Here is a 22,392-nt window from a genome sequence, read left to right on the forward strand (position 1 = left end):
TGGCAGCTGGGTTGCCAGAATTTTACCGTAAATTGTGCGGTGACACTGTTCACCACTTTACGGTACGCTTTATTAGCAACCGTAAATTTCACAGTTGAGAACTGTTTGTTTACAACAAATTACTGTTAAAAAAAAAACAGACAGAATGTCAACCTTTTTATGGTAAACCACTGTAAAATAAAAAATATACTGTAAACCTAAATACAGTCTTTCTCGGATAAAAACCAGAACACAACCGTATATCATATTATGGTATTTTATTGTAAAATACCCCCGAGAACCAAGCTCTGATTGGCTTGTTACAAATTGACCTTGAACCCTCCCAGTTTCGTTAGTGAATCAAGTTTATTTTTATATATTTGGCCTCATGTGATTGGAGCATTCTCAACGAGTCTCATTAGCACTCAGCAGATTGTCAGTTAACAGCCGCCATTGATTGTGATTCTTCTCCATTCACTGGGTGGGAAACAACCTCAACTAGCACGTTAAAAGATAATAGAGCATTTCACCTAACATTTCCTTAAATGAACTCAGGCTTTAATGGGTATTAAACGATAGACATTTACAAGATATTTTACACCGGATGCCCTTCCTGACACAACCCTCCCATTTAATCTGGTCTTGGAACCGGCAGAGAGTTAACTCTTCAGTGTCTGGGCTAGCGCCTGGCCCAGGAATTGAACCCGGGCAGGAACCTCCAGGAAGCAACACGTTAGGTAAAATAAGTAAAAAATAAAAATAGAAGTTCTAACAGACAGCCAAAAGAGGGCACCAATGCCCACAGAAAAGGCTCAAACTCAATAGTGAAAAAAAGGTAAACTAACACATAAAAATAAGGAGACTGAAATTCTTAAAGAAAATGAATTATGTAGCTAGGACAACTTACTCTTTAGTCTTTAGCTCTGTGTTGATTTTTGTTATTTTGTAACTCTGTGCTGTCTTATGTAGCCTTGTGTTGTTTTATGTAGCATGGTCCCGGAGAAACATTGTTTCATTTGAAATGACAATAAAAGCTTCTTGACTTGACTAAACTTGAGATTCCTCAGAGACCTAATAGAGAAGGGCTACTCTGCCAAAGTACTTGAAGAACAGAAGAGTGATAGGAGAATGTGGTTCATTTCCCATCATGGTGTATACCATCCCAAGAAGAAGCAGATAAAAGTTTTGACTGCACTGCATAATACATAATGACATAATTTACATAATGACATGTTTAAAATGTTTGAGATGATTGAGATCAGTGACATTGGATAACCGGGTTCTTGTTGCTGTCCCCAAAGACCTGAGAACATTATGCCTCATATGCTGCCAACACACAACTTAAATGTCTTAAATGTAAACTTGTACTTGACATGCTGTGGCCAACTTAGTTTTTTGTTTGCTTGTTTGTTTTCTTGTATTCATTTTTTAGTGGAAGTGGTACAGTATGAACTTAAAATTGCTTGTGCTAAAGAAACAGGGACAATATAAATAAAAGGAGGCACAAACAACACCAGTCTCCACACTATCACAGGGCTCTGTAGTTATATTTTGCATAAATTTTATATTACTTTAAGAACTTGGAGTGTAGGGTTTTATAGGGCACTATATACACTATATTGCCAAAAGTATTCGCTCACCCATCCAAATAATCAGAATCAGGTGTTCCAATCACTTCCATGGCCACAGGTGTATAAAATCAAGCAACTAGGCATGCAGACTGTTTTTACAAACATTTGTGAAAGAATGGGTCGCTCTCAGGAGCTCAGTGAATTCCAGCGTGGAACTGTGATAGGATGCCACCTGTGCAACAAATCCAGTCGTGAAATTTCCTCACTCCTAAATATTCCACAGTCAACTGTCAGCTGTATTATAAGAACGTGGAAGTGTTTGGGAACGACAGCAACTCAGCCACGAAGTGGTAGGCCACGTAAACTGACGGAGCGGGGTCAGCAGATGCTGAGGCGCATAGTGCGAAGAGGTCGCCAACTTTCTGCAGAGTCAATCTCTACAGACCTCCAAACGTCATGTGGCCTTCAGATTAGCTCAAGAACAGTGCACCGAGAGCTTCATGGAATGGGTTTCCATGGCCGAGCAGCTGCATCCAAGCCATACATCACCAAGTGCAATGCAAAGCGTCGGATGCAGTGGTGTAAAGCACGCCGCCACTGGACTCTAGAGCAGTGGAGACGCGTTCTCTGGAGTGACGAATCGCACTTCTCCATCTGGCAATCTGATGGACGGGTTTGGTGGTTGCCAGGAGAACAGTACTTGTCTGACTGCATTGTGCCAAGTGTAAAGTTTGGTGGAGGGGGATTATGGTGTGGGGTTGTGTTTCAGGAGCTGGGCTTGGCCCCTTAGTTCCAGTGAAAGGAGTCCTGACCTCAACCCGACAGAACATCAGTGTGTGACCTCACAAATGCGCTTCTGGAAGAATGGTCAAAAATTCCCATAAACACACTCCTAAACCTTGTGGACAGCCTTCCCAGAAGAGTTGAAGCTGTTATAGCTGAACCCTATGGATTAGGAATGGGATGTCACTTAAGTTCATATGCGAGTCAAGGCAGGTGAGCGAATACTTTTGGCAATATAGTGTATATTTACCAATCACTTTGTTAAAAACACCATACTAATGCTACTAAGGGTAGAACGGGTAGAACCCTTTCCTTTGAGACCATCTATTTGAGATTCTGGTCCACGTAGACATGATTGCATCACATAATATAAAGAAAATTTTCCAAATTATTATACCATCTGCGGCTTGGTTGGAATTCATGCTGTTGATGTCAGTTTCTGATAATCTAAATGTTAAACATAAATCACGATACATCAGGTCACAAAACCTTGTACAGTTTCAGAGAGTCCATGGTCACTGTAGCTTCAGATTCCTGTGCTTGGCTGACAAACTGAAGTGGAACCTAATTTGGTTGTTAGCTTGTCCACATTAACTTTGACATGTTGTATGTTCTAAAATTATTTTTTGCTCACCACAGTTGTAAAGAATTATCTTTACTGTAAATTTTCTGTCAGCTTAAACCAGTCTGGCCTGTCTGTTCTCACCATTCTGTATAATCTCTGGTGACAACAACCATGCCATCATCACTGAAATTAATGACAGAATTTTTCACCCTTCTGATGGCTGATGTGAATACTGTTTGAAGCACTTACAAGTACCTTCATAATTTTATGTATTACACTGCTGCCACATGAAAGAGCTCAGCTTATATTCCAGTACCATCCTCAATAAGCAAATAAGTTCAGGCACTCAAGGAGCTTTGACTTGCCTAATGCATAATTCATGCAAAATACTAGTTTCCTTGTATAAGGTCAAAACCCCTGAAACTGGATTCAAGACTCGAATACACAGTGTTAACTTTCTAAATGAACAATAATCAAATTATTATTTTATGACAGATGCTTTAACAGTTTAAAATATTATTATTGACACTAACAAGATGAAGGACAACATCAATACTACTATTACTACTACTATTACTACTACTACTACTACTACTACTACTACTAATAATTATTATTATTATTATTATTATTATTATTATTATTATAAGTTTTTAATTTATATAGCACCCAAACATTTTTAAGTATAGAAATTACTGCATTATATGTTTTCTTTGAGAATTTTCTCTTAAAATAAAACACATCTACACCTTTTGACAGTTCAAATAGAGATGTTATTAATGTTTTGTCTTGTTACTGATGCTGTGTCTAATTGTTGAAAGTAGAAAGCTTTTAACCCTGATGGTTTTAAGGTTTTAAAGGAAAAACAGCAATAAATCAGATGAACAAAAAGGAATGCATGGTGATTCATCACATTAATTTTATTGACATTTTTGATTTTGCTTTAGTGTAACATGTTTGTACAACAGTTTTAATAAATTAATGAAGTAATTCTGGATGCTTATATCAATGTAATTGTTAACCTTTACCTGTATAATGTATTTCTGTATATATAAAACCTAAATGGAAACCTTTTGCATCATGTCTTTTTAAACTTGGCTATAGCCTGTCGTCAGAGGCAAATTTATTTCCATTTGTAAAATAAACTGCATTTGCCTTTTAAATAAATTCAATTATCACTCAGGAAAATACCAGTGGATAGCTCAGAGTTTAAAACATAAGAGATGACTTTCTGGCCTACATCAAGCAAGGTAAGAAATCTTCTGTGACATTTTTGGCTTAGTATATGTTTGCTATCTGATGTACTTCATAGAATTGGATGTGCATAGTAAATGTCTGATTCTTAACTAGTGAGTACTACGTTGCTTCCTCAATTTGCTGTTTTATTCCCTCATTGAATTTGGTTATAAAAGTGCTTATTTTTCCATTTAAATAGAAAATGAAGACTTCACAGAGGCCACTGCTTCTTATTTTCGGTAAACACTGATTTCATGTTTCAAAAGATTTCAATTATAGTTTTAAAACAAATATTGTGTTAGTGTTGTTGCAATATATATCAGTTTATATTATATTTATATTAGATACACTATATTGCCAAAAGTATTCGCTCACTCATCCAAATAATCAGAATCAGGTGTTCCAATCACTTCAATGGCCACAGGTGTATAAAATCAAGCAACTAGGCATGCAGACTGTTTTTACAAACATTTGTGAAAGAATGGGTCGCTCTCAGGAGCTCAGAGAATTCCAGCGTGGAACTGTGATAGGATGCCACCTGTGCAACAAATCCAGTCGTGAAATTTCCTCGCTCCTAAATATTCCACAGTCAACTGTCAGCTGTATTATAAGAATGTGGAAGTGTTTGGGAACGACAGCAACTTAGCCACGAAGTGGTAGGCCACGTAAACTGACGGAGCGGGGTCAGCGGATGCTGAGGCGCATAGTGCGAAGAGGTCGCCAACTTTCTGCAGAGTCAATCGCTACAGACCTCCAAACGTCATGTGGCCTTCAGATTAGCTCAAGAACAGTGCACCGAGAGCTTCATGGAATGGGTTTCCATGGCCGAGCAGCTGCATCCAAGCCATACATCACCAAGTGCAATGCAAAGCGTCGGATGCAGTGGTGTAAAGCACGCCGCCACTGGACTCTAGAGCAGTGGAGACGCGTTCTCTGGAGTGACGAATCGCGCTTCTCCATCTGGCAATCTGATGGACGAGTCTGGGTTTGGCGGTTGCCAGGAGAACGGTACTTGTCTGACTGCATTGTGCCAAGTGTAAAGTTTGGTGGAGGGGGGATTATGGTGTGGGGTTGTTTTTCAGGAGCTGGGCTTGGCTCCTTAGTTCCAGTGAAAGGAACTCTGAATGCTTCAGCATACCAAGACATTTTGGACAATTCCATGCTCCCAACTTTGTGGGAACAGTTTGGAGCTGGCCCCTTCCTCTTCCAACATGACTGTGCACCAGTGCACAAAGCAAGGTCCATAAAGACATGGATGACAGAGTCTGGTGTGGATGAACTTGACTGGCCTGCAGAGAGTCCTGACCTCAACCCGATAGAACACCTTTGGGATGAATTAGAACATCAGTGTGTGACCTCACAAATGCGCTTCTGGAAGAATGGTCAAAAATTCCCATAAACACACTCCTAAACCTTGTGGACAGCCTTCCCAGAAGAGTTGAAGCTGTTATAGCTGCAAAGGGTGGACCGACGTCATATTGAACCCTATGGATTAGGAATGGGATGTCACTTAAGTTCATATGCGAGTCAGGGCAGGTGAGCGAATACTTTTGGCAATATAGTGTATATTTAATCGTTTATATATACATAACAATGAAAATGAAGATATCTAATTTTAATACATTTTTAAAATACCATTAAATGCCTTTCCTATTATGTCTCCTCCTAAAACTGTTTAATATAAATTATGTATTTGCACAGGGATTTGCATTTTCTCATTGCAGTGGATTCTGACCCATCAGCAAGGTAAGACCATTTTATGTACACATTTAGTAGGGTCCATTTTTTGTAGAATGTTAAAAACAAAGAAATTAAATGTTTAATATATGGATTATTTAATATTTACATTTATTCATTTGGCCAACTGGATTGTACAAAAAAAAATAAATCTAAAATATATTTGCTCTATATATAAAGTCATATGGAGTACAGGCCAGCTTTAGTAGTCATGTCAAAAAGGGGACATAGATAATTCTAACAAACTCTGAAATTTAAAGATAATTCAGTAATTCAAAAAGTAAGTAATTCAAAAATTCCCACTGAAGTATATCATGTAATTTTTAATGACAATTGTTCTATTCATTTGGGGAAAAAAAAAACAAACAGACACTTTTCCAGAAGTGTTCTTAAACTTTTGGATCCCGCTGTGTTATTGTCCATGTTAACTGCATGGTACAAAAGGTGAGTGTTTTCTCATGCTTAGATTATTCTATTGAAATTCTGTTGAAATGTTTGATGGATTTGATCTAAAACTAAAAAAATGAAATGAATTCAAAAAACAAAAAATTGAAACATTTTCACTAGTGTTATCAGATATTTGAACCTGTGTGTGGGTGTGTGTTTTCTGTTCTCTTTTTCTCTTCAGCCAATGTGGCCTTAGGAGGAATAGCAACACAATCTTCTACATACCCTCAGTATGCTGCTTTTTGTGCTATTGATGGCAACAGAGAAACTAACGCATATACCCACCCATGTTCACACACAAATTCTGAGAATAACCCATGGTGGAGAGTGGATCTGTTGACGGTGTATGCCATTAGCAATGTAATCATCACTAACAGAGGCGACTGCTGTCCAGAACGGATAAATGGTGCTGAGATCCACATTGGCAATTCCTTAATCAACAACGGCAACAACAACCCCAGGTGAAAAAATAAAATACATTTATATAAAAATATCAGCATAAAACATAGAGTTTACCTATAGAGCTTTATTAATGCTTGTTATAAAGGATTGCTGCCTATAAATCTTTGTAATTTTTTTTACCATTTTTTGTATGCATTTTAAAGTTTAAGATATAATATAATGTGGAATTGTACAGAATGATTATTTTTTAATACATAAATATAAAGCACTTTAAGTAGTCAGTTATATTTTAAAATGTTTTAAAAGGCATCAATTATTGTTTATATAAATACACTTTATGTAAACAAAGTGACCCCTACGTTTTGCATTGCTGATTCTAGAGTATTGTACACTTTTATTCAGCTAAGATTTAGCAACATTTATATTCAAACTTATTACAGAACATGTTCATAAAACATTTTGACTGCAGTTCTTTATCTGATTGACAACAACATCTTAAATTATGGAAACTGTGTAATTCTGACATATAAGTCATCATGAAATGAACTGTTTTCTCAAGTCTGAATGGTCAGGTGTTTAATTTACTACATTTGCAGCTCTGACAGTAGTTCAGGCTTATGTGAATGTGTTCATTTAATTTGTTTTCATTTTCATTCACTTAGATGATACCCCTGAATATATTAAGAGGACAGAATAGAATACTGCTTCAGGGTGGTTACTCCTCTATTGTTTCTCTCTCTCTCTCTCTCTCTCTCTCTCTCTCTAGATGTGTTGTTATCTCTTCCATGCCTGCTGGTGCCTCTGTAAACTACACCTGCAATATGCGGGGTCGTTATGTGAATGTGTTCATTCCCGGTTTTAGCCGGATTCTCACACTCTGTGAAGTGGAAGTCTATGGGGTTGCAGGTTCTACTTTTAAATTAAATCTATCATTTCAAATAAATCTAAAGTAAATCAAAAAAAGTTTAATCACAGTTGTTAAATGTCAACATTGTTGACTTTTTTGTAGTTAAGAGGGCATTTCTGAAATTAAAGCTTAACAGCAGCGAGGATCTCAGCAACCCTACCACGAGGGACAAAGTTCTTCAAAAGGTGTGTGTTTGTGAAAATGTACACTCGGTTGTCAGATTATTAGGCACACATTCCTTGTAGCTACACTCATTGGTCATTAATGACTGTAATACCTCTGCTTGTAGTCCCTCTATTATTGTGCATAAATGAATTATTGCATAGCACATAACAGTAATTTTTTTATAGATCAAATCTGCCAATGACCAGTCATCTGAATTTAAGATTTGTTGGACAAAGGAACCAGAACTGGAAACTGAAACTTAAAAAAGGGTAAGAAAGCTTAGAAGAGTATTTCTCTTTCTCTGTTCCTACTCCTACTACTACTTGTAACATCACACCCAGATCCAGAACACCAAAGGGAGCCCTCGCCCGAGTATTAGCACTCTCAAACTCACTTCCTGGTTTGCTTTAGCATTTAAGCAGCATGCTCCCTTTGTTCTATGTGAAGTATCGTTCCTTTGTGACATACTAAGCCTTGCCATAGTTCTGCTCTCTGATTATTTGCTGTGCATGAGCCTTGCTTTCTTCTTCGACTTCGAGTTTTGGTTTTGTGTTTCACACTCCTGTCTCTGACAAATCGTTACACTACTACTACTACTGGTATATAAGTCCCATAGACACTAAGTGAAAACTACATGACCTGGAAGTATCAGTATTTGGGCGACGGTTCTCTCTGGTGGTGAGGAGGGGAATGTGCACAGGTGTCGTTACAACCTGATGCAGTACTAACATGCTTCACTATATACTTACTGTGAAGCAGCGTGCTGACATTTTTCCAGTTAGACAAATGCTACAAACAAATGTGATATAAAACATTCTATGAAAACCAGCATTACAATTGCTAATATATGTTAGAAAATGTTCTGCTAGTGCAATAGTCATAATTTTCCAAAAGAACATTTTTACAACTTAAGTAATGTACAGTAGTAGCCTTAATACATAAATGTAATAAAATAGTAACTTAATTTTTATTCTATGTTTTTATACTTCTTTAAAGTTGGGTTGAGACAATGTCCACTGTTAAAAGCACTATACAAATAAATTGAATTAAATTAAATTAATGGAATAAACACAAACAGGGCATGTTGCTATAAGGAAATAATCAGTGCTTAACTGGTGTGAAGGGGACTAATGTAAAGTGGAGTTACTGTTGAATATTTTCACTTTTTTTTTTTTTTGACACTTTTAGCTGTTTATATTTCATGGTGTAGAACATCCACAAGACAGGGTAGTTTACCAGAAAGCTTCACCATATCATTGGTAAACTAGATTTTTCTTTTTCATAAACACAAATCTGTTTTTTATTAGACTTAGTTTATTAGGTTTGCCACACAAATCCCCGTGAATAATTATAAAAAGGGTAACTTAGAATGAACCTATTAAGATGAACCTGGGATATAAATAGCAGCCTACCAGATTCAGGAATTTAACAGCACTGTGGTATGAGTTGTATTAAATACACTACAATCTCTCTTAATAGTTTTTGAATTTTGTAGAACATCAGTTTGACTGTTATTTATTTACTATTTTATTTATTTAAAGTCATATGACTGTTGACTTTCATCATTCTGAATTGCAGGTGGCAGAAAATCATCTTAAATACATAGTAGAAGAAGAAGAAGAAGACTGGTTAAGAGTACAGCCTTTTTGGAATTGTATGTATATATGTATGATATATAATCTAATTCGGCAGAGCTAAATAGCTATTGTGGCTTTTTGGTTATAGAAAAAAAAAACAAGAAAGGGACCAAACTGTAAAACTTTAAACTATAGCATGACAATTAGGCCAATCAGGCATCTATCTTACATACCTGCAGATGCTTCTTCAGGTTCAACATTGAAGCCTTTGATGTCAAAAGCATTTTAACAGCTGGCAAACAAATTTTGCACTGAACTGTTATATTTTCGCCCTTATTGGATTTCAGGATTAAATTATTTTTACATTTCCAGGACTGAAATGCGTTTTTATTACTCGCCATGGTGGCAACTCTCAGACAGGTTGTAATAGCCTAAAGCTTTCAGTGGCAATGTGGATTAACATAATTGGCAGACGTGGTGCACGCAAATTCAAACCAGAGAACCAATCAAAAGCATCAGAAGAGCATCGCTTTAACAAATTCTAGCAACAAATTAATATCATTTAACATATCCTAGTTTTTTAAAGAAAATATTCAGATGTAACCCTATTTGTAATCTTTAACATTTTCATATGTAACTCTAAATTAATTACACATTTTTTCTCAGTAACTGTAAAGAAATACTATTACATTTATTTTGTAATTAAATTGCGTAACGCCATTACATGTAACTAGTTACTCCCCAACACTGGAAGCAGTTATATATCTATGATATAATTCCTGTTACTATGTACTACTACTATGTACTGCTATGCACAATGCATGTGTAGCAGCGCCAAGCCTAGGTTTGAATTTAACTTAATACCTAGATATTATTGTAAGATTATGCTAGTTAGATTTTTTTTCTCACTAATTGTAATTTGGTTGATGTGATCTGTAGTGAGAGCAGGGAGCAGGTGGAGGAAAACCTGGAAAGGTGGAGCTTTGCGCTGGAGATAAGAGGAATGTCATTCATAGTACTGAGTACATGTGTGTGAATGAAAGGGAGGGAAGTGGAACAGTAAGATTACAGGGTGAAGAGGTGAAGAAGGTACAGGAGATTAAGTACTTGGGGTCAACAGTCCAGAGTAATGAGAGTGTGGGAAAGAGGTAAAGAAGCGAGTCCAGGCAGGTTGGAATGGGTGGAGAAAGTTGTTGGGAGTTCTGTGTGATAGGAAAATATTGGCGAGAATCATGGGGAATGTGTAAAAGACAGTGTTGAGACAGGCCATGCTGTATGGTTTAGAGACAGTATCACTGAGGAAGAGACAGAAGTCAGAGCTGGAGGGAGCAGAGCTGAAGATGTTGAGGTTCTCTTTGGGAGTGACAAGGTTGGACAGGATTAGGAACGAGTACATCAGAAGGACAGCTCATGTTGGACGTTTAGGGGACAAAGTTAGGGAGGCCAAATTAAGATGGTTTGGACATGTCCAGAGGAGGGAGAGTGAGTATATTGGTAGGAGAATGTTGGACATGGAGCTGCCAGGCAGGGGGAAAAGAGGAAGGCCAAAGAGGAGGTATATGGATGTAATAAATGAGGATATGAAGCTAGTGGGGGCAAGTGTTGAGGATGCAGAAGATAGGGATAGGTGGAGAGAGATGATTTGCTGTGGCAACCCTTGAAGGTAAAAGCCAAAAGAAGAATAATAATTGTAATTTAGTTCATGTATTCAGTAGCTTAGTGAGAATTTCTGTGTAACAGAATAAAAAACAAAGCATTCAGATGTAAGAGCTCCTCATTCATTATGATGACTGTAGGTTTTTTTTTTTTTTTAATAATTAGCTTCTAATACTGCCATAACATGGTATAATAGAATAAGAATAAGTCACCTGCCAGTCTACCAGAAATGTTAAGAACCAACTAAATTATCACACTCATAATGAATTTAATTTTTTGTTTGTAAGTATTTTTACTACAGTATAATAGAGAATGTGCTTTAGGTATGCAATCATGTAAAAATTAGATAAAAAGTAAACTTTGTTCCTTCCTATAAATGCTTTTCTTCTTATGAGACTTATGAGTCTCAGTAAAGCAACTTACCAATTATAATTGGTTATTCATTGATTTATTAGAATTTTTTAACATGTAAGATATTCAATAATCTGTAAATAAGATTCAATAAAGAAATGGCTTGGGACTTTTTTAATCTGATTGTTAGTCTTCAAATAAATTCATCTACTTATTTTTCATAAATATCAGGGCTGATTAGGTCTGAAATTAAACACTGTCAAATAATCCTTCTTTCTGACTGTATGGTTTATTTAGCAGCACAGTGGTCAATCCATCTGCTGCTATTAGGGAAAACTCAGTTCCATGCCCACCAGCTTCCAGTCATAAACCTGCTGGAGTACCTGGACTTAAAAGGGGCCATTTTGTAACAGGTTGGCTGTACCCCTGAACAACTATCAGTGCTTCCATTTTCTGTTGCTCAGTGATCTTGGCTGCCTGTTCGTATTCACCCAATGGCCCTGAGACAATGGCCTGTTGAAAGTGGCTGCTTACAGCAGAGCACAGTTCTGAGAACATAGTTCACTCATCAGACTAACGTAGGGGAGGATGAAATTGGTGAATTGGCACTGCCTGGCACTTGCAGTGTTTCTGGGGCAGGCAAGCCCCTCTCTTCTCTTGGGATCCTTGGAGAGATCCTGACTGACCATGGCACATCCTTTATGTCACATGCATTCTCTATTCACAAAATGTTCGAATTATTGTGGAGAAAGTCAATTTGCACCAGCATTTACCATCCACAGGTAGATAGGCTGATTAAATGGTTTCATAAAGTGCTAATAAAAATATGATTCATGTATATTCATCATGTTTCTTGTACCCGGGATAAGTAACTCGAGCCCATGTTATTATCCAGAGAGTTTTCCCATTTGAATTATTGTAGGCCCAGTGGCTTCAATAGTCTTCTAAAAGCAAAAATGAACTTCATCATGTTCTGGACCTGATGACAAAACTCTCACCTTGAGTTACCTGACAGAAGAATTTGCATCACACTTAATGTGGTCCAGAGTCAGGGGTTTGAAGAGCTCATGGCTATGTTTGCTCTTTAATGGAGGAGTTCCACAGTGACTGGACGAGACTGGTTGCCATGGTTCCCAAGGCCAACTGCTCTGCCTGGTTCTTTGTGAACTGTAGAAAGGTCAGCACAGTGTCTAATATTGACCCATACCCAATGGCCCACTGAGGAACTGCTTGAAGTGTAGTGCTCACTTTTTATTTAACACTAGATTTGACAAAGGCAGATACTGGCAGATACTGGCAAATCTAGTGTTAAATGACAGAACTGCCATTACCCTGGAGAAAATGGCCTTTTCCACTCAAGCTGTAACAGTGAACAAAGTTGGGTTCATTTGCAGAGGTGGACATATGGTATCTGGGCTTCCATTTGAGCCATGGGCAGGTGCATCTCTGAATTGATAAGAATGCACTGATTGTGATCTGCCCAAGACCAAAAAGGAAGTAAGACAGTTTCTAGGTCTGGCTGGCAATTATTGTAGGTTTATGCCAAATTATTCAAATGTCAAATTATTCAAGAATTAAGGGTACATTAGGTGCAGTAACGGGTCCAGAATAAAGTGTACCATTTATGAAAAAAAAAAGAAGTTGTAACAGACAGCCAAAAGAGGGCACCAAAGCCCACAAAAAAAGGCTTTGGAGTTGACCCTGAACAGACTCAAGTGGGAAAGAAAAGGCAAAGTAGCTCAGCTTACACATAAAATGAAGGAGATTAAAATTGTGAATGAAGAGTAAAAGAAAAAAAAAGTTAGCTGAAGTGAAAGAATTATATAGCTTGGAAAATCTCTTCAAATGGCAAACTAAAGGTTTATGAAGAATTTGAATGCTGTAAAGATCACACCATCAAGATAACTGACAAGTGGAGAACCTTGTAAAAAGCTAATAGGAGGCCAGGAGACCACTTCAGCAACACTAGCATCTTCCAAAGTTGTTGAAAACTTTGATGTGAAACACTGAGTTGTTATGACAACAGTAAATACACAAAGATTCATCATACCAGTGTCTGTGGAAACTACTAAATGAAGTCTGTAACAACATGCCCCGAGTTAGGCTTTGTCCTGCTTTCTCCAATGTGAAATCAGGGCAAAAAGTTTATTTTTTCATTCCGACATCAATAGACCAAAAAAGTCTTGTGATTTTATACATCAAATAAGATTTTAATTATTCAAAATATAAGTAATTATTATATTTGTAATAATTGTTTATTTTACTTTTCTAATCATTTAAGAACATGTTACAATTTTAACCATAGAAAGTCACTGTTTTCTACAATTATAGATAGCTGCACCCCTACTATCACTTAAAATACTATGCTAAAAGACATTAATATTATTAATTGTAAAGTTACATGAGTATTCTAGCAGACAAATATTTACATTCTTATATACAGGGACACAGCAGCTATAGTGCAGACATGAACAAAAATGAGTCATATAAAAATGCAATAACATTTTATTACAATTTTTCTAAAAATATTTTGTCTTCATGTAGTCATAATTGTACTAATTTTGACATTTTAGAAAATTATGTCTGTCCATTTGTGAGATTTGAAACTTGTTTTTTTTCCAAATGATGGTGAAGACAGTCAACCTAGCACTAGTTCAGGCGCCATAATCAGACATCAAGTTCGGTCAGTAATAATCTTTTAATCTACTCCAATATCTTTTAACATATTGGATGAAATTTATTGCTTTCCTAAATTTTGTGTATCTAAATCATTTTAAGATTAATAAATAAGTAAATAAATAAATTCATACATACATATTCAGATTCTGAATTACAGTGAGGTGGTTGTTTTGCACCAAAGCAGTAATGTTTGTAAAACAAGAGCAGAAGAAATGACAGGTTAATATGTGACAGATGGATGAAAAACTATACACAGTTTATACACATAAATGTATAGTTTTATATTATAGGTTGAGCTGGGTGGGTGTGGGACTTCCAGGTCTAAAATTTTGTCCCAGTCCAGCTCTGTCTAGAACAATAAATTCCTGTACTGTTTTTAATTTTTTACGGCTTTTGTGCTTTCCTTTCCTTTGAAACGCATCTGTCAAGGTCTGCTCATGTTCTTTTGCTTGATGCTTAATTAAAATTGTTATATTGTAATCTGAAGCACTACTTACACCTCTTGCAACTTTGTATTTGCAAATATTACAATTTGCAGCGCTACGCACTGCTGTATCAAGCATGAAATGCTTCCAAATCAGGGACATGTTTAAAACACTGAGGCACATCACTAACAACTGTAGGTCATGAAAAGTTTACAGCGGAACTTTTTGCTATATATTTAAAATGTATATAATTGTTGATTTTAAGCATAGGTGATTTTTAAAAAAATAATATATAATTGTGTTCTAGTAAGTTATTACAATATAGTTGTTTGCTATTCATTAAACAACCACTGATAACACATTATCAGATTTTGATTCGTCACACATTACTGATAACCGATCCATTCAAAAAAGCTTAGACTGATACTGATCCAAGGCCAACAAAGCACTTAAATGGCCAAAGAACAGAGTAGAAAACAGGAAAGCATTTAATGCATACACTCTGTTTATGATAGGGTGTAGAAATATTGTGTCTGAAATCGAATTCATGGATGAGGTGGACAGTCTGATTAACATAAACATTGATATCTCAAATCCAACCTATGAACTGAAAAAGCAGTGTGGAAATCAAGCTTTTAGGATACAAGAGGGGAGGAAAAGAGGAGCTAGATTTAACTAAAGTATTTCTGTGTTTTATCAGGTATGCTGTATTGTTACAAATGTTAAATTAATTTCATTGCTTCAATGTCTTATTTTTTGATCTCTGCCCTTTCTGCACTGTCTCTGTATGGTAGAGGAATGAAAAAGGGAAAAATACACACAACCTAAACTATTTCTGTGTTTTATCAGAAATTAAACAAAGAGTCGAACCGTCAGCTGAAGTCTCTATGGTTATTCTATTATCCAACAAAAAAAAAACACAACGCAGATGACACTGGTTACAACTGCCACGCTGAAGCTCGTCTTCCAGAGCGCTGTGCCGCTCGCCTGCCTTGTGGTGTGGTGTGATGTTTATTACAGAGATTAATACTGTGTGTGGGGCTCACTCACCCCACCCAATTTTATTTACACTGTTCTCTGTCACTCCCTTTCCCTAGACTCACTTACATCTGGGACATAACTAAAGAGAATGCAATGCCAAGAGTGTCCTACAAAGAACCCAAATGACCTTTATGTATTGACAGTTCCAGTCATAATTAAAAAGAGTGAAGTCACCAGTGAGGGCAATTTTGTATCAACAGAACATTAAAAAGGTTCCGGAAGAAAGGTACTATAGTTTGCATAAATTTTGCATTCTCAAAGCAGTTGGAGCGCAAGATTTTACTTGCTTATATATCTGCATTATCCTGTCACATTATTTAGAACTCTATACTAATGATACTAAGGTAGGACCCTTTTTGCTTTTAGACCAACCTGAAGGTATTTGAAATACTTCTTTGAGATTCTTTTCCATGTAGACATGATTGCATCACATAATTTAAAGAAATTATTTTCCACATTATACCACCTGTAGCAATAGGTTGGGATTCATGCTGCTGTTGCCAGTTTCTGATCATCTACATGTTACAACATAAATTATGATGTATTAGATCAGACAACATTTGCACAGTTTCAGCCTCACCACAGGTGTACAGAATTATTGTTACGTTAACCTTTCTGTGAGCTTGAAAAAGTCTGGCCATTATCTTTTCTCATCAAAAAGGTGTATGTTTTTTCCACCATTCTTTGTAAACTCTGGTGAACAACCATGCCATCCTCACTGAGATTACTGAGATTACAATTTTTCATCATCTGGTGGTTGTTGTGAATATTAACTGAAGTTCATATTCATAACTGAATGATTTTATGTGTTGCACTGCTGCCACATAAATGATCCTAGCTCTAATCCCAGCACATTCTGCAAAAGCAAATAACCTCTGGCACTAGAGGAGTTTTGACTTGCCTAAAAATCCTACGTCCATATCCCCTGAAATTGGATTGTTACACAGTGTTTACTTTAAAATGTAAAATATTTAGTATTTTATATTAAAAAAATAATAATAATATTTTAATTAAATATTAAATAACATTTCTTAAAGGAGAAACAACAGTAAATCAGATGAGCAAAAAGGAATGCTTGGTGAATTTTAGCTGAGAATTTATTTCTTTTGCGCAACACATTTATGGAATACCTATATAGTTTTTATTTATATTGCATCATGTGTTTTTAAAACGTCTTATAGTTTTATCTTAGTCATCTGAGGCAAGTCTTATTTGCATTTGTGAAAAGATGTGTGTGTTTGCCTTTTAAGTAAATCGCATAATCATTTAGCAAGACACCAGTGCACAGCTCACAGTTGCACAGCTGACCTTCTGATATATGTCAAGCAAGGTAAGAAATCTCTCTAAACTATGCCTTGATTTGGCTTAATACATTTTCTATTTGCTATATAATTTAATTAATAAAAAGTGCATTAAAAGTCTGATTCTTAACTGATAAATGGTACATTGCTTCCTCAACTATTCTCATTTCTTCATGGAGTGCAGTTATAAATCTGAAGATATCTTTAAATTTGATCAGAGAATGGAGAATTCACAAAGGCCCATGCTTCTTTTTGTAGGTAAACACTAATTTCAAGTATCAAAAAGATTTCAAGGATAGTTTTAAAACAAATATTGTGTTAGTGTTAGTTGCAATAAACCAACCACCAAAAATATTTATTTAATATCTCCTGTAAATATTCAGAATATTTTAAAATGATATCTTTTATATTTTAATATATATTTAAAATACTTACCAGATCCTTTTATGTCTCCTTCTAAGCCGACACATAATCAAATGTATAATGAAAATATATACTTTTGCACAGGGATATGCATTTTCTCAATGCAGTGGAAACCGTCCTATCTGCAAGGTAAGAATATACATATATATATATATATATATATATATATATATATATATATATATATATATATATATATATATATATATAAATTAAATGAAAAAAAAAAATAGAAGCATTTTTTTCACTAGTATTCTCAGACATTCAGATCCCACTGTGTGTGTGTGTTGGTGTGTGTGTGTTTGTGAGTGTTATCTTTTTCTCTCCAGTCAATGTGGCCTTAAGAGGAATAACAACACAATCTTCTACATACAATACCTATACTGCTAACCTTGCTATTGATGGCAGCAGAGAAACTAACACATATTTAGACTCATGCACACACACAAATTTTGAGAATAACCCATGGTGGAGAGTGGATTTGTTGGCGGTGTATAACATTAGCAATGTCATCATCACTAACAGAGGTGACTGCTGTCCAGAACGGATAAATGGTGCTGAGATCCACATCGGCAATTCCTTAATCAACAACGGCAACAATAACCCCAGGTAACAAATTATAAAAATACATTCATACAAAAATATCAGCATAAAAGACAGAGTTTACTTATAGAGCTTTCTTACTGCTTGCTTAAAAAAGCCTATTTTGTTAATTTACTAACACTTCTTTTTTGTGTAATGTGGAATGGTGACTAATTATTTTTATACATACTTTAAGACATAAAGGGAACTTGAAGACATTTTTAAAAAGTTGTTTATGAATTTATTACAAAATAAGTGACATCAATTAGTGGCTTCAAATGACACTGATTTAAAGTCACTGACAAGTTTAATATTACTGATTTTAAAATATTGTACGTTTTATTTTTCTGAAATATATTATAGAAATGTATTATTTAAATAATCTTTTTAAATGATAGAAATTGTGTAAAATTGTGACATAAATCCTTGTGGAACGAACTGTGTTTTCAAATCTAAATGGTCAGATTAATTTTCAGCAGCTCTAAGAGTAAATGGAATGTGTTGAGGGAATGTTTGCTATAATGTAAAGCATAACAGGAACAAACTTATTTCAGAGACCTTCCACAAAATTAATCCTGAAAAAATTAAGATGTGTCATTCTTTAACACATTTCTTTAGAAAATTCTTCTTCTCACTTTGATATGAAAATAATCAACTTTAGAGTGGTAACAGTTTTATAAAGCATTATTATTATTGAGTCAACTTATTATTAACATTAAATTAATAGATTACCCTCTATTGTGTCCCCCCATCCCCCCGACCCTCTGTAGATGTGTTGTTATCTTTACCATGGCTACTGGTGCTTCTGTAAGCTACACCTGCAATATGCAAGGTCGTTACGTTAACATCAACATTCCCAGGGTTAGCCAGATTCTCTCACTCTGTGAAGTGGAAGTCTATGCTGTTCCAGGTTACACTTTTATATTTAATTCACAATTTCATATATATTTAATGTCCTTTCAAGTTTCACAACAGTTGCTAAATATCAATATTGTTGACTTTTTTGTAGTACCTTTTACTAAGAGGGCATTTCTGAGAATAAAGATTAACAGCAATGAGGATCTCAGCAACCCTACTATAAAGGACAAAGTTCTTCAAAAGGTGTGTGTTTATAAAAATTTATATATATAAAATTTATACTTAGTTGTCAGCTTATAAGGTACACATGCCCTGTAGTTAAACTCATTAACCGTTACTGATTGTTGTCTCTCTATTGTGCTGTATTATGTTATTTACTGTAATTCAAGTATCTCATAACAGTAATTTTTCTCCATAGATCAAATCTGCCATTGCCCCATCATCAGAATTTCAGGTCTCTTGGACAAAGAAACCAGAACTGGAAACTGAAACTTGAAAAAGGGTAAGAAAGCTTATGAGTTTGCTTCTCCTCTTTCTACTTTTACTACTACTACTACTACTACTGTAATAATAACAACAACAACAATAATAATAATAATAATAATAATAATAATAATAATAATAATAATAATGATAACAATAGTCTGGGTCTAAGTTGTTGCATTTAGCACCCTCAGTAGCCAGTGCTTATCAATCGAAATATCTTAAAATGAATACTGTTGACAATGCTAAATAGTTTGACAAATCTTTTTTTTTTAAATATAGGTTATAATCCTATGGCTATTTGTAAAATAAAGGTTTAGCATATTATCAAAGACAGAAAAAAAATCAGAGCTAAATGGTTACTGAGGATTTTTATTTAAAGAAAATGAAAATCATGGCAGCAAAAATGACCACCAGTAACAATTGGGTAAATGTCATTCAAAATATTAAAATATGAAAATAAGTTTTCATATTTTAAGTTAAGTTAAGTTTTCATAAATTAAGTAATTTATAACTCAGAAAGGACATTACAGCTTTATTTTGGTCAGAAGTCTAAGCTAGTTTGTCACTAGTAAAATTTTGAACAGTGAGCTTGGTGATGAGTGACGTCTCTTCTAAGGTGTGTGTGTGTGTGTGTGTGTGTGTGAGGGGGTGGGGGGCTGGGGTTATTCATGGTTGAACAGTGTGTTGTTTATATAATATAGATTATAGATGAGAAATGTTGAATAGCATTCAACAATTACAGAAATGAGACCTAAAATGTAAACGTTTAATTTAATAAAAAAAAAATAGAACCTACTATGTTCATTAAAACTATTGTCAGTATAATATCATATCAAAGTCCTTAAAATATGGTTATTTGTTTTTAAGTAACATATTAATATTATTATAAAATTATTTTAAACGTTACCATTTGTCACTAGCATTTTGCTATAGTAACTTAGAAGCATTAAACTGCTATTGAAGAGGGAGATTTCAATCCAATCTGGCAATCCTTGGCTGACATCATCCACAGTCTTGGGAAAAGTGCCTCTAAAATCAAGTTTATTTCAAATTTGAAGTCTTTTAGTCCAGGTGACCACGAAGAGCTCCTCGTACATTTAAAAGATTTCAATAACAAATTAAGGAGAGTAAGCAAATACTGCCAGCGTTTTATGTTACCAGCAGCTCGCATGCACTTTTATCTTCCTCTTTTACAGGTAGGAAGAGAAGAAGGAAAATACACTGATCCAATGATTTCATAGACCCATTTGCACTGACTCACTTGTGACTCTGATCTTTATGGGCAACATTTTTCCCCCTTCCAACCCATTAACTGACTGTTCATTTATTGCTCATTATGTCACACCCTTGGACAGGCGCCTTGGTCTGCATGGTCTCTGAACCATCTACAAAGTAATCCACATTTGCATCTGCAAGAGGTGTTGACTCAAGGTCTGGTGAAAGCGAAACAGTAAGCTACACAGACAAGTGGGCAACCTTCAAATTCTAAAAGAATTATATCAGCAGGATACAAGTTATGAATAGGCTGGAATGCATTCCTGAGTCAAACAAATCTGACGTTTTATTAGTTCCACTACTTGCTGATGAGTATAAATGATAACTGGATAGACCATAGTTAAAGTAGATGCTATAATATAGTATGAAATCTTATTTTAATACAACTGAAGCATATCCATCTGTTCTATTTGCTATGCACAAATGGAATGGTTTATTGTAATCTGGGGTAGCTAGTGTAGGTGCAGTCTGATGTTCCTTTTGAATGGATGGCTAGGAATATATCACTGTTCCATTTTAGAGACGAATGCAAATTCTATTGTCCAGCTTGCTTCATAATTTCTTTTAGTGGTGTCATTTTCACTACATAGTCCTCTAGTTAGTCTGAGCTGAAACCTGTCATACCAAGAAAAGTCATCATTTGTCCAACACTCTGAGGCAGTTGGGCCTTTATTATTCCTTCTAAGTGGGTTGTTCCTTGTAAGTGGGTTTTTGCTGTGGTTCCATATGCAAACAAGCGGCCTAAATATTTAAACTGTGGCTGAAAGTTTCGGCGCTAAGTGTCCTGTGTTTTTGTGTTGTCTTTTTTGTACTTATTGTTTTTGCACTGTCTTGTCGTTGCTTTGTTTGCACCTAGCTGCACGCTTTGCACTTTATGTGGCTTGGACAAATGTGTTGTTTTTTGTGTTTATATGTTGTATGTTTATGTAGCACCAGGTCCTGGAGAAACGTTGTTTCATTTCACTATGTACTGCGTCAGCTATATGTGGTTGAAATGACAATAAAGCTTCTTGAATCTTGAGTTTAGTCTTGGATACCATATGCCAGCCCTATGCCAATTTGTTTAACACTTTAACAGGGTCTCTATGATCTAATTGGCATTTTGATTTACCTGCTTTGGAATGTTACAAAACTGTTTCTGTTAATACCAGAAATAATTCAATGGTTTTTTAATATCTAGTGTTACATCAGGATGCTGGCTTCGGTTCGAGTGGATTGCTCCCAGAAGCCTGCCACAGCTCAGTCCTCCTGTTGTTATTATCCATGATTAACCAAGGTGCAAAGATCAAGCCAAGCAGTTCAGACAAATACTACACAGCTCTTGAGAAGTGAATCCTTACATACATTTACAGTTTTTTTCTGCTTTCCGAACTTACGATCGATATACATTCATATGTAAGATCATATAAGTTCTCACACACACAAAGTCCCAGTGATTATACCTTTTATTAATTCTGATGCTTGATGTAAACTTTACCTGAAGCTCTTGACCTGTAACTGCATGCTTTACTGCATTGCTTTGATTTATAGTTACATTCTGATTGTGTTTCCTTGGTTGGTCCTGATCCATGAAGTGAATGTATACTCAATGAAGAATTGCAGTGAAAGCTCCCTGTGAATTATGAACAGTCTGTTTGTCCAAAGCTTGTAGATGACATCTGTGGGCTTTATGTGTAATATACAAATATAATCACTTGGTTCCAGCTGTTTTATGAAAAATATTTTTAAAGCAGCACTTAAATTGTTCTTTTGAATACTATTATGGCATAACCTATGAGGAGGGGATTTGGTTGTACAATGTGATTTGAAGAGATTAACACTTGTATTAAATCTGCTTAGATTCTGTCTCAGTGGCACAACTATGAAAAAAAAAAAACCCTAAAACATTCACTCAGTTGAGTCAAATACAACCAGACATTTTTCTACTACACAAAACTTACTTTTTG

General features: G+C 35.5%; 1 protein-coding gene across 1 annotated transcript; it reads left to right on the top strand.

Annotated features, from left to right (window-relative positions):
* The first annotated feature begins 4,088 nt into the window (after nucleotides 1–4,088).
* Nucleotides 4,089–22,330, top strand: LOC131349128 (uncharacterized). The gene is made up of 15 exons (XM_058384543.1): nucleotides 4,089–4,148; nucleotides 4,334–4,373; nucleotides 5,836–5,880; nucleotides 6,500–6,779; nucleotides 7,487–7,626; nucleotides 7,730–7,812; nucleotides 7,978–8,052; nucleotides 16,838–16,851; nucleotides 17,007–17,080; nucleotides 17,330–17,374; nucleotides 17,575–17,854; nucleotides 18,598–18,737; nucleotides 18,837–18,928; nucleotides 19,104–19,187; nucleotides 20,368–22,330. The coding sequence occupies exons 1-14, from the start codon at nucleotides 4,122–4,124 to the stop codon at nucleotides 19,179–19,181; spliced, it is 1,413 nt and encodes a 470-aa protein (XP_058240526.1). The 5' UTR covers nucleotides 4,089–4,121; the 3' UTR covers nucleotides 19,182–19,187; nucleotides 20,368–22,330.
* The last annotated feature ends 62 nt before the right edge of the window (nucleotides 22,331–22,392 follow it).

This window comes from Hemibagrus wyckioides, linkage group LG29, assembly GCF_019097595.1.
Source record: "Hemibagrus wyckioides isolate EC202008001 linkage group LG29, SWU_Hwy_1.0, whole genome shotgun sequence".
NCBI classification, from domain to species: Eukaryota; Metazoa; Chordata; class Actinopteri; order Siluriformes; family Bagridae; genus Hemibagrus; species Hemibagrus wyckioides.